The sequence below is a fragment of the Grus americana genome, chromosome 1, assembly GCF_028858705.1.
Source record: "Grus americana isolate bGruAme1 chromosome 1, bGruAme1.mat, whole genome shotgun sequence".
NCBI lineage: Eukaryota > Metazoa > Chordata > Aves > Gruiformes > Gruidae > Grus > Grus americana.
In genome coordinates, this window is record NC_072852.1 from 212128848 (window position 1) to 212142372 (window position 13525).

General features: G+C 37.1%; 1 protein-coding gene across 25 annotated transcripts in view; it reads right to left on the minus strand.

Annotated features, from left to right (window-relative positions):
- DLG2 (discs large MAGUK scaffold protein 2) overlaps positions 1 to 13525 on the minus strand; it is a 1065252-nt gene that overhangs the window by 399023 nt on the left and 652704 nt on the right. For all 25 annotated transcript variants that reach the window (XM_054813806.1, XM_054813780.1, XM_054813784.1 and 22 more), the window contains one exon: positions 5733 to 5783. In XM_054813806.1, the coding sequence (XP_054669781.1) occupies positions 5733 to 5783 (51 nt within the window). The remainder of the gene's footprint in view (positions 1 to 5732; positions 5784 to 13525) is intronic.

Consider the following 13525-nt stretch of genomic DNA (forward strand, 5'->3'; position numbering starts at 1 on the left):
AAGAAGAAATGTAATAAGGGCAGGCAGTCTGAAAGCTTTCAACAGTGAAGAAAAAAATCTACAGTTCTGTAGAAATAAACACTCAGAGAGCAACAGTGCATTTGGAGGAGCTCGGCAGGTACCTGAGGGACACTCACTTTAAAAGATTTACTTTCTCCTATTGGAAGATGTCAGACCACTCCACTGGGGCTGTTGATGGTTGGATATTGATTTGTGCACTCTGGGTTCTCAAAAGGCATGCGTCTAGGCATAAGCTTTTAAACTTTGAAAATACCTTTTCCTAGTGGCCATTTCTTGACCACTCCCTTCCACTCTGTTATTTCTGAACTACATAAAGGAGGACTTTCCTGGCACTGCATTGTCCTACAATCTCATTCTGGAGAGGTCAAAGCACACTGATGCTTGAACAACTGGTATCTAACACCTTAAAAAAAGGCAGAAAGCAGATACACTACTGACTAACAGTGAAAACCTTATTTCCCAGAAATACAAGCAAAGAGTGATCTTTGCCAAAACAAGATAGGTAGATAAAGAATAAGACATTGACTCAAACTGAAATCCTTGTGTCATTGAACACAATCCACTTCCCACTGCTTTTCAGGGTTCAGTAGCATGCATCTCCTTATATTTTTGCAAACTTCTACATTTTCACAAAGGAAATTTGTGATAAAAACCAGCATAATACATAGTACAGTAGTAATTATTTCTTAGGTTTACAAGGTACCAAAGTAAATAAAAGCCCAGGCCTGAAATAAATTCCTTAGTCTACCAAAATGTATGAGGATTGCTTTTCCACTGTTTCCTCAGGATTTTTAGATTTTACCCTTTACATTTACTTATGATTACAGTTTCAGCCTTTCTAGCTGATATTTGAATAGACCCTTGAATTTGGTGGAAAAGTGGAAATCCAACCTTTTAGAGAAAAATAATCTTGAACCAGAGAAAAGAAATCTTCTCCTTGCACTTGATGTCACTGAAATATCAAGTCAAAGGAAAAGAAGAGAGATTGCAGGTTTTCAGTCTCTCCACTGAACAGAGCACATGGCGGATACAGGATAAAATTTATCAGTTATTATCACAGCACACTCCCAGATGATAAATCATTATTGAGAATTTACTCTTTTGGAATATCTTTAACCTGATTTTCTAAGGAAATAATTATGCTATGTGAGCATCCATGCCTGTCTCCCCCTCAATGTTAGTAAGCCCAATAGCCAATTGTAACCAAATCTGAAAAAGTGAGGAGGAAACAAACCAGTAAGTTCCTCAAACAGTTGTAAAACGATGTGGTTCACTAAAAACAGGGACATTCTGCAGTGTAGCCTGAATTGTTATCATAGGCCAGAGAACCCACAGGAGTATAAAGAAAAAGAAATAGAGACATTTCATGCGTGTCTTAGCCTTGGGAAAATTCTCAATCCGAGCTCAACCTGTTCAGCTACCAAGGTCAGTCAATCTCATGATGCAAATGCACTGGGAACTAGACGTCTTTAGTTCCAGTGTTGATAGAACTTAATTTTTCGAAACAGTCTATTCCACAAAAAGTAATATAACTTTATACAGACACAGAATTGTGCTGGTTTTGGCTGGGATAGAGTTAATTTTCTTCATAGTAGCTGGTATGGGGCTGTGTTTGGGATTGGTGCTGCAAACAGTGTTGATAACCCAGGGATGTTTTAGTGACTGCTGAGCAGTGCTTACACAGAGCCAAGGCCTTTTCTGCTCCTCACACCACCCCACCAGCGAGTAGGCTGGGGGTGCACAAGGAGTTGGGAGGGGACACAGCCGGGACAGCTGACCCCAATGACCAAGGGATATTCCATACCAGATGGTGTCATGCTCAGCATATAAAGCTGGGGGAAGAAGAAGGAAGAGGGGGGACATTCAGAGCGATGGTGTTTGTCTTCCCAAGTAACTGTTACACACGATGGAGCCCTGCTTTCCTGGAGATGGCTGAACACCTGCCTGCCCATGGGAAGTGGGGAATGAATTCCTTGTTTTGCTTTGCTTGTGCGCGTGGCTTTTGCTTTAGCTATTAAACTGTCTTTGTCTCACCCACAAGTTTTCTCACTTTCACTCTTCCAATTCTCTCCCCCATCTTGATGTGGGGGGAACGAGTGAGCGGCTGCATGGTGCTTAGCTGCCGGCTGGGGTTAAACCACGACAAGAATGAAAATACGTGCCAAAGCATCAAAAGATTCTGTGAAAACAGTTTTACTAATCATAACTGCCCTCTTTTTCTCTAACATCTAAAGAACAGGAAAGGTTAGATGAGCAAAAATGTACTGAGATCTGAACTCAGACATTGAACTTGGCATGAATCCAACATGAGTCATTAAGTGACCCACTGTCTGCCTTTACTCTTTTTCAAGGTAACTATTGATATTGGCTGATACTCCATCAACGTCTATTAAAACCCTCTCTTCAGCATATGTCTCCAAGCACAGCGCTGTACCAAGGAGTCAATCAATTAAAACTTTCCTCCAGCTTAGAGAAGTTAGGCTTGGCTTTGTCACAGAGTCTATTCAGTTACCTCTTACACTGACCACTGATCTACAAGTGCAAATCGGTCTCTTGATAGCGCTGATACATTTTTCAGGTCCCGCAGTAATGGAAGACTAACATCACTGCACTGAGTCATTTTATGTAGACTTTCCTTTTTATGGTGTCTTTAATATTCAAGCTAGAGCAAGGTAATGGCTTATTTTAAGGAATTTTGTCTAAGTGTGCATTTGGGCATTGTAGTTTATTACAAATCGCCAAGACTTAGTCTACATCTGAATCTGTATTTTATGCCTGTAAGTTAGCAGAGAAATTCACACATTCCCTGAAGCAGTTGAAGGAATTAAAGGCGTCTTTTTTTTCCTTTCCTTTTTTCTTTTTTTTTCTTTTTTTTTTTTTTTTTTTAAGAGAAGAGAATTTGTTTGATTTCTCTTAACTGTGTAATTGTGTTACTCAAGTAGGGTCTTATGAGAGCTCTAAATGAGGATCACATATTTAACAGTGATCCTCTTGGGCTCAGGGATTGGTGATGGTACCTGGTAAGTAGTTGGCACAACTGAAGTAGAGCAAAAGGATAAAGAGCATGCCACGAAGGAGAGGGCTGGCAGATGAAGGAGAGGGCTGGCAGAGGTGTACTTACAACACCCTTAACTCCTGGAACAGCACTGATCACAGCTTTAAGGTGGATCTGCCTGAAATTCATTGTCTGTGAGCTCTCACTGAAGCCTTTTAAACTCCAAACCCCAAGTCTTGTTAAACTGTAAACTAGGACCCAGCATTTTAAATAAAAACAACTGAACAACATGATGTCAAAGAGCAAAAATAAAAAAGCTTTCTACACAGGCCTCCTCGCAGTCATTTCTCGGTACACCAGCTGGGTCTCAGGCAGCTCAGTGACACTCAGCAAGCTCTGCACTGTCCAACCCTCAGTCCCTTAGCAGGGTTTCCTTTTGGCATTTTTGAGACCCTGCTTATCTGCTCCCCAGCTCCACATGGGACGCGTTCTGCCAACATGCACAGAGTGGTCCTATGTTATCCCAAGGGATGGAGCCATCTCTTTATTCTGGGGCCAGTAACTCTCTTCAGGAATACATCCCACAAATTCATGTCACCTATGGATGAAGGTGACCTCCTACAATTAAATTAATGGTGTCCTTGCCAAGTCTATAGAGACTGGGAGATGGGTATTCAATCCTTTACCATCTTCCCTTTCATTATGCCAGAAAAAAAAAAGCAGGAAAGAATGCAAAAGCCTTAACACACATTCAACCAATTTATCTTTTGCATCGTAAAATCCTTTAAATTATATTCACTATTTCAAAATGTGGATAAATGTCATGACGAAAATATCTGATTGTTTTGGGGATGCAGAACTCCGAAACTTGGATAACTGGACTAAAATGGAAAGTTTATTACCAACTGTTTGATATGGGAAAACTACATTTTTATCTCTCAACAGCAGCAACCTTAATACATTTTGCAGCTTTGCCATTAAATACAGAGAGATGATTTTCCATCTAATTTCTAAAAGCAGTTTTGTGGAAGAAAATGGGTAATCAACATGGAGAATGTCTTTCTTCTGAAAATGCTTTTAGTCTAACATAAATGACAGCTATTTAAAGGCAATCACTTGTGTTTTATATCTCACACAAAACCCAGCAGACACAGTACCCTGCCTTTGAGACAAAACACTGATACATGTGACAGAACATTTCAAGCAGTAATAATCGGAAACCACAGATTCAGCAGTGTCCAGAAAACAACTGAAATATCCTCCATTAAAATCTGTGGCTTTCTTGCTATTGTTGTTCAGTCTTTAACTGATATTATGTTGTATTATATTATGAATAAATAATTATCTGCATCAGACAGGTACAGGAGATGAAAATCACATTCGTTCTGCAGTATGTACACTGATAACTTACACATCTGTTAAAAATAAAGTGGTTTTCAAAATATCACCCAGGAGGCATGTGTTCTGTTCAGTGACCTTTGGAAACTCTAGTCCAATGAATAACTAGTGATGCACAAATAAGTTGAGAGACAGTAGATAAAAGTGCCTATAACCTTATATGTTATCTGTTATGAGGATGGCTATGATAAAAAAATATATTGCTCTTTCATAATTTGCCTGAGAGAGCAAATCAATGAGAACATAAACTTCTGTCCCTTTAAGTTGAATGGTTATACAATTCATTATCCTGGACAATTAAAAATATAACATGCAGAAAAAGTGCAATGAATTGTATAATCTAAGTATCTAATTTAATGGTAGTTTGCTACCTTACAGACATTTGTTCATAGGCATCAGACACATCTTGGTAAATCCAGCCTTGCATTCAAACATTTTATGTAGAAAGAAGCCTAACTGTGTTTGCTTCAAGGTGACAAAACTCCATATTACCAGGATGTTGACAGAACATTGAAGGAATTGAGCAATGAAAATCTTGCATCCATTATAAATCTTTGTAAGCACTATGAGACATGACAAAGCTTAGACTTCCTTTCTCACACCATATGCAGCCCACCTGGTCTTGATCCTGTGGCAAAGAAAGTCCGATGTCTAAAGAAAACAGTTAAGCAACCAAAAGGCAAGGAAAAACCACCAAATCCAGGAAGATATGATGCAGTACAAGTTTTAAATCTCTCTTTTTTTTTTTTTGGTGCTACTTTTAAACCACACTACCAACAACGCCTTCACTGCCAGCCCTGATTATAGCTCACATAATTCAGACTTGCATAAACATATCCTTTTCACATAGATATGGTCTGTAGCTTTTATACAGTCATTTGAAGATTAAAACCACTTTTGCAATTTTTGTTTTATAGTAGAAAACTACATGTCTTCTATTATGCACATATTCAAGGAAATCAAGGAGATTAAAAGAGAAAAGATGCCACAATTCCAGTTCACAAGCTAAAAGGGAGGTACCAAGTCACACAGGCTCTTCCCAGCAACGAAACACCTAGCTGAGCACTGACATAGTTATGGGGAAGAAGAGCATTCTGGATCCTGGTCTGCAAGTAGCTACACCTGCAGCTTCTTAAAAAAAATGAAAGGTTTATCCTGTTGTCTCACTCACACTTTCATAGTTTAGAATAAAGAGTGGACATCTTTATTCAAAAGGTAAATTATGGTATTTTTAACCATTTTCAATTTCAGAAGTAATTACATTATTTTTATTACAGATTATATTTTTTCCTATAAGAAAATCATAAATTATGCTTACCCTCTCCAAAGTAATTTCTTCAAATTCATATTCAATTTCTGTTCCATTGACCTAAAGAAAATAAAATAAGAAAATTCCTTGAATGCACATGGAAGTTTATGTTGAGGGGATCCTGTACAGATATTCTAGTATGATTAGTTTACTGAAACACATTTTTCAACATATAGGTGAGGCTATCTAAATTACAGCCTACTTAGCTCCTCTTTGTCTTGAATAGCATGTAATCAAGCCTACAAACTTGAAAACAGTAAAAATTCAGTATGTAAACCACTGAAATAATGGATACTTAAGTCACATAATATGACTGACATTTGATATAGAATGTTCATGGGCTTTGTGCAAATGTTTAAATAGTTTCCAAAGTAATAGCTTCATGTCAAAAATAGAAGACCTGTTTCTAAAAATTATTCTCATGAATGGAAGAAGGATTAATTATCCATTGCCTTATGAGCCCCAATTTACTTTGTAATTCAAAACCAGACAGGAAATTCATAGTACTTATGTAAAAATCACTCACTGATACATATACTGAAACACATCTTGTTTACTATATTAACCTAGGGCAAGAACATGACAGAGGACCTTTGCAGCAGACAGCTGAATGGCAAAAAGGCACAGAATGTTAATGCAATTCTTACGCTGAGTTTCAGTGTCAAAATAAATTAAGCTACAAAATGTAGAGCACCAAAATGGATTGCACTGGACAAGAAATCTATCAGCTGAAGATATGACACTGATTTAAGCAGTATTCTGAAACCTTGTTCCAGTCTGACATGGATTTTTTCTGTCCCTCTAGGCAACTCACTTAACATCCCTCTCTTAGTTCCCTCATGTCTTAAATGGGTAGAGTACCATATCTGAGAAAGCTACAAAAGCTGACTATGTTGTAAGTAAACTGCATAGAAATGAAAATACTTCTATTATTAAAATCTCAGAAGAATTTCAAAGTGTCCCTTAGGTACAGCTAGTCAGCAATTTTTTGATTTGGCCAGAAAATATTGATTAATCAAAAATAAAAGATATTGCCCATGAATCATGCTGGTTTAGTTTTTGTGATGAGAAGATATTTCCTGGAAAATAGTTTTGCTTTAATGTTTTACATAATTTATACTTAATGAAAAAAAAAAAATTACTTTGTAAGAGCAAAACTGAAGTGAAGCATTAGGATCGACCTAATCTTGGAGGAACAAATTTGTTCTTTCTCAGAGCAAGAACATTTATTACCCCTCCCCACTCCCAGCTGCTAATTTTCTATATTAGCTTTCTAACTGCAATCAGAAAATACCGTACACAAATCATTCTTTATCTAGTCAAGCACTTTTCAAATGTAATTAGGTACTTCTCTTGTGAATATTATAACTAGGTACATGTATCTACCAAACAAAAGCTTCCTATAAAAGCCACCAACTATTTAATTTGTCTGCAATTCGCTATCTGATAAACCATGAAATCAGTAATAGAAATACGATCCCCAGAATCTGTGTTCAAAAGGAAAGATGGAGAGGGAGAAAAGTCCAAACAAATAACCCATGCTTAACAATGATATGAAAACACAGAATCAATGAATAAAGTATTTAATACATGCATCATATTTGTATATTTTACATTATTACAATCTGGTAATCACAATACACTGCACTAAAACCAGATATGAACAAAAATTTTACTATAGGATATTTTCCTGTTCTATGTTATCACTTTAATGCTTTCTGCATAGACTCTTTTATTAATATAGGCAACTTACTAGGTATGAACAGCTTTATAGCTATTCCATTTTTCATCCTTTCTTGTCTAATGATAATGAAATCAAAGCTATCTATATGTCTCTGTTTTCATGAACTTCTCTTTTATCTTAGGTTGGTGGATAGCTCTGATCTATGTCTTCAGTTCCTCAGTCTTGCTCTATAAAGCTGTCTTTGCTTCACTGCTTATAGTCACTTTTCCTCTGCATTAAAAACTCGTTAGTGCAGCAAAATGGGAAAAAGAGGGACACGAGAAGTGAACAACCTCTGTATAAAGATGAAAGGAGAAAACACACGCTGAATACTCAATTCGTATTTGCACACAATATTTTGATTATGATCATCTGAGGGGTTCCTTTTATCATCCACAGTCACGATTCCAAAAAAAGGTCTCCAGTTCAAATCACTATTAATCACAGCAGCGATCCATTATCTGGTTCCATAGCAGCAGGGATAATATGGATTAAAAAGCTGATCTTGATCCAACTCCTTTTGTTATTTAAGCATATATGTCTACATATGCAGTTCACTGCCCTGTTTTTCTTGCTGGCTGCTCAGAAGGCCAATGCAGTTATTTCGTAAAGGATCTATTAAGATATTGCACCTACCTGAGGCAGGTGGAATGATGATGTATGCAGTACCATTCATTGCTAGCATCATTTTATTTCATATTTAGACTCTCTGGCTGCGCCTACACTGCTAAATTAGAGTCAATTTTCAGCCAAGTCTCAGTGCTTAAGGCTGTTTCTGTCTGGAGCCTGCTGGAAACAAGTAGCCAAGGAGTGAGCCAACAGTTAAGCAGGAGGAGAATCATGGCTCCAGCGCTGGAACTGGCCTGTCGGTCCTCGCATTGAGCAGCATACAGACATACCTTCTGGTTTTGTCCATTTTAACTTGACAGTTTCTGGCCTGACAAAGCACCTAAACAAGCTGTCTGAACCTGCAACTTCCATTTCTTGCAAGTTGTGGGAACCTCTGCCTACGTCTCTCTTTACATGAGTTTTCTGAATTCTGCTTTTCTATCAGGTTGCAGCAAGAAAACACACCAAAATTTTCTATGGCCTTATGGTTTTAAATAGCTATGAAAAAGTCCAAACCTTTTCACGTGGTTTTCTCTTCTCCTCCACAGACAAAGAAATCATCATCATTTCCAAGTCAATTTGGTAGTATTCTTTCACATCATTCAGATGTGCAAGGTTGGCAACAGATACCTTTAATCTCAACTATTTTTTTATATTTATAATGCTGAAATGTGAGGTAGTAATCTAGCTCTCTTTATACTCAGTGAAAAGAAACAGGCACTTCTAGGTCTTAATTTATTTCATGCTACACTAGATATCTCAGACAGCTTAGATGAATTGTGCCCCTGAGGTTTCCTTTCACTGAGTACAAACAGAGTCTGAAAAAGATGTGTAAAGTTTGGTGAGCACTCGCCTTAAATCTGTTTTCTCTGCATTACTCCTAACTCCAGATTGGTAACAAAGTTCTACTTAAGGGATGCTGTATGCCTTGCATAATTATACACCAGTGAAAGGCCAGATCTTTGGTTGAGCAGCTTTTCTGATTGCTTTTCTGGGCTTGTCTGGACTTGTAACTGGCAGCATATGCATGGTGTGGCATCCAGCACCTGCTCCCACAAACCCAGCTGGTTAGGATGTCCACAGGAACAGTTCAGTCTCTCCTCCTTCTCCAAAAACTCAAAGCCAAAATATATTGCTGTTGGCTTCCCTCTGTGATTCAGGACACTGATGTCCCCTCTTTGGAGACAGAATGCCCAGCAACACCTGTGACAGTAACAGGCCAAGATGACTCTGGCAGAAGTGGGTAAGAAGTGCATAAGATGAGGTCCATGGGAGGACACAATCACCCACATCCCTTCTTCAAGGCACAGAGTCTGGAATCAAAATGTGTCTCATTCAAGAATATGCTTTATTTCCAGCAGAACAAAAAAGAGACTGTTGACCAGGACAAAATACATAAGTGCTACATGAGGAACAGGTCCGCATGAAACCTTTAGATAACTTTGAGGGCCTTTGTTGCTCTGTTGTTCAGGAACAGCATCACCAACATACACTTCTGGTGCAAGAATGCTTCTCAGTCTCCTGACCTTACATATGTTCATAGTCTGGAGTGTGATGAACTTAAAGCCCCTGTAGAATAAGTTACCATAATTCAATTAAGTCCCAATGTTTAAAGCAACTACTTGCAAAGGCGAGGTAATGGTTGCCTTTCATTTACAACTGCACTTGTTACACTGGGAAGAGTCTCTCAAACTTTTGACAAGAAAATGTCTTTAAGAAAGAGATATAACGTATGGTAACTATCTAGATTCCAGCATTCAAGAGAATTCTCCTGGTGAAGCTCTAATCACCACTAGAGATTAGAACAGACTGCTTATCTTTCTAAGAAGAAAGCACTTCAGACGACACTTTGTTTCAGGAGAATGAGAAATAAGGAACAGGTAAAAAGAGGGGGTTTATGTACTATTTTGTGAAAAACCTGAAATAAAGCCCAGCACACAGAACACCAAAATAAAGACCTCACAAACTCAGATATGTTTGTTCCTTTAGATGAAGAATTTGACTTTCTGGGAAGTTTCTCTCATTTAGTGCAGTTTATGGATGACATAAGCAGCTGAAGTAGTCCCTTAATGAAAATCAGTTCTCCAGATTATGATAGATTTCCAAAATCCTTGAGAAAAACATCCTGTTCATTTTTTTTATTTTTACGTACTCTGTCACATTGTTAAGACTTTTATAGATACGTTTTTTTTCTCATAATAGTAATTTCATACTCTTTTTAAACTTCTGCAATTATTTGATTTGATAGACCTGTTTACACTTAAACAAGTAAGCGTTGCCTAATTCTTTCTTGCTATACTTCTACACATCTAAAACTGCATCCACCCACTCAATAAGATAAAGATGTCACCATATGAATTCTAATGATAAGAACTGCATTACGATAGTGGCAACAGCAGCATCAAACCACTTACGATTTATACAACTGTAATATTTTGAAATCACTGCACCTATTCTTTCTAATAAAATTTGTGTCATTAGAGCTGTTTGTTATGCTTAGTCTTATTTTCAAGAAGATAATGTTTTGCCTAAAAATTACAACATCTGTAGACTTTTATTACGAACAAAACCCATTTTAATTATATTTAATTGGATATTGTTTTTCAGCTGTCTTCAAGAAAGAAGATACTGCTTCTACTTTCATTATCATATGCATAGGAAGATAACTACCCTGACACTGATTTACACTCAACACGCAAATTGTATTCTTTTGGCTGTATGGTTTAACCAGTTGCCTAACCACCCAAACCTCAACAGAATACAGGATTGCCAAATTCTTGTTGTACAAGTAACCTTAGGATATATTTGTCCTTTAAAAATTTCCAATTTGCTGCATAATTAAGACAGTACATTTTACATTTCAGAAACATCAAGGCCATTTGGGTACTTTAATGAGTGTAAGATTTAAATAGCCCTTCATGATTTCTGTTTTATCAGCAAAACCAAAGAGTGAGCCTTATTTAGCCCTTTGCCATCTCCAGATTTAGGTTATTTATTCATTAATTATCAAAGGAAATGTGCTGATGTCCTTTTGATATCGTTTTCCAAAAGCATTAAAAGTTTCCTTTCTCACTGCATATAAACATACAGAAAACAGCCTCCTGTGCTCTCTGATTTCAAGTATGATGGGTTTGTGTTTTCAAATTGTCCTAAGGAGGCTGCCAGAAAGCTTTTCATGCTACTCTTCTTTATCTGAGTGAGTGCACTTTATGGGCTTTTTGTACAAGATACCCCACGTTTATTTTTAATCACAGTGCATAACTAAGCCATTCCTTCTTTTCATCCATATTTCCTTTCAGAAACAAGGACAATATGTTAAACTCTTTGAATGAAAATTTACCATAACCTAAAACTTTCTTGTCATAAAGCAACTGTTCTGATGTGAAGAATGAAAAGTGAAAGACCATATGGTTTTGAAAGAAATGTATACTTTATCAGGAATAGGTCTTACAGTATACGTGCAACTGATTTGTGGATCCTTCCATAGATGCCTACAGAGCACTCAACCACCAGTCATTGTATATCCTTTAGGGAAGACATCACCCTCAACCCACAATTAAAAGAGCTCCAAGAAGCCAAATCCAGCTCCTGGTTAACATCTGTAAAGATCTGCAGCACAGTCATGATCGACTTGTACTCTGCTCAAAGGCTGCTTTTCTTGATCATTCTTTTCTTCTTAGATGTCTCCTATACGCTTCTACAGGTCTTAATTTTTAGTCAGCCTTCTCCTTCACTGTTTATGTACCACACTCATCCTTTCCTCTCTTTCTTCCTCCCTCACTGTTACCCTGGGTTTTCTTGTTTTCATTTTCTTGGAGAAAATACTCATTTACCAAGTAAACATTATCACTCTTCTCTGGCTGATCCATGAATCCCTAATTTTATCTTACTCTACCTCATTTCTCAAATCTTGCTCAGAACAAAATCATGTTTTCTGTACCTATTGTGAATTATCATGCCCTAGCTCTAATTGTAACTTCTCCACCTCAGCTTCCACTGCTTTCTCTGATTTTCATTCTTTTCATGTTTTTTACTTGTTTCTTCCTTCTTACTACCTCCAAATCTGTTCTTTTCTTTTTCTTGCATACACAGATGCACACACATACATACTAAATTAAACATACTTTATCTAATCCCACTTCATCCAAAGGATTATTCATGATTAGCTTTCCATCCTCTCATCTTTAACATAATCTTCTCCCATAACTCCTATGAAATCACTCATACACTCCATGTACCTTGATTCCTTTCACTAATATGCTTCACCCGCTTAAATGTAGTTTCAAAATCTTGTCCAAATAAGGGATTCTCTTCTGGTTTCCCCTACTTGCTGCTCTCACTCCTCACAATCCTTTCCCTTATTCAGCAACAACTTAGATTTTTTTTTAAGCTATTTTGTCTCCATAGATCTGACACTTTCTGCAGTCCAAAAAACATATCTTGTTACCTTCCTCCTAGGTATTCTTTTTATTTTATGCAGCTGACGTTATGTGATAACACTCTGTTCTTTACAATGTCAGCCATCAAATTTTTCTTTGTCTTCTCTTTGTTTTGTCCGTATTCTGATGTTGGCCATATATACCACAGAAGAAAAGTACCTATATGTTTTATAAGTGTAAGTACACAATATATCTAATGCAGACCCATCACAAAACTCCCAGTTTCACAAACTTAATCCATGAAGCAGATGAAAGCAGAGATCATGATTTCAAATGGGGTTCACAGTAAATGGAAACAAAATGACATCCGTGCGTGAATTCTGTTTAGGCTAGCAAGTCCAAGTTGTACAAAATCAGCATTAACCAAAGAAGAAGAATTCAAATTTCAGCTTTTGTACTTACAACATTCTCCTGTACTAAGAGAAATTCATATGCCATCATTTTAGCTATCTAACAGGTAGAAATCTCAGCATTTGTCTAGGCTTCTGTTACAGGCATTGGAGAAAGGAATCAAGAGGGGGTGATTAATGCCGTGTGCCTTAATATTTGGATGGAAATGCAATTTGAGGAACCTGTGTCTGCCCACTGACTATATAAAGACACATTAGACTTTTAGGATTTGCATCCTCAGAAAATTATTTCATAAAATTCCTTATATATTTCTGTATCTTAAATGTATAATGTACATCAGTGCAGGAATCTGAAGCAGTGCATTCCAGAGAACTGGATACAGTCATTTCTTTCCACAAAATTACATTCTTTCTTGTGCAATTCAGGTCATTTACTATTCAACTTCAGAAGTTCTGTGTTTCATTTTCTTCTCTGCTTCTGCCATTGCTGACACCCTAACATACGAGTTATCATAAACTCTCGGTTTTTCAGGTTCCTATATATCTGGTCCATTTCAGTTTTAGAAGAAAATCCATCAAACTTTTCAACAATCTGAACAGTTCATGGATTTCTAGAAATTATTTTCCTTTGCAATATTTCATTCTATGCACACAAAAATGGAAAATTGCTGTTGCTTGATT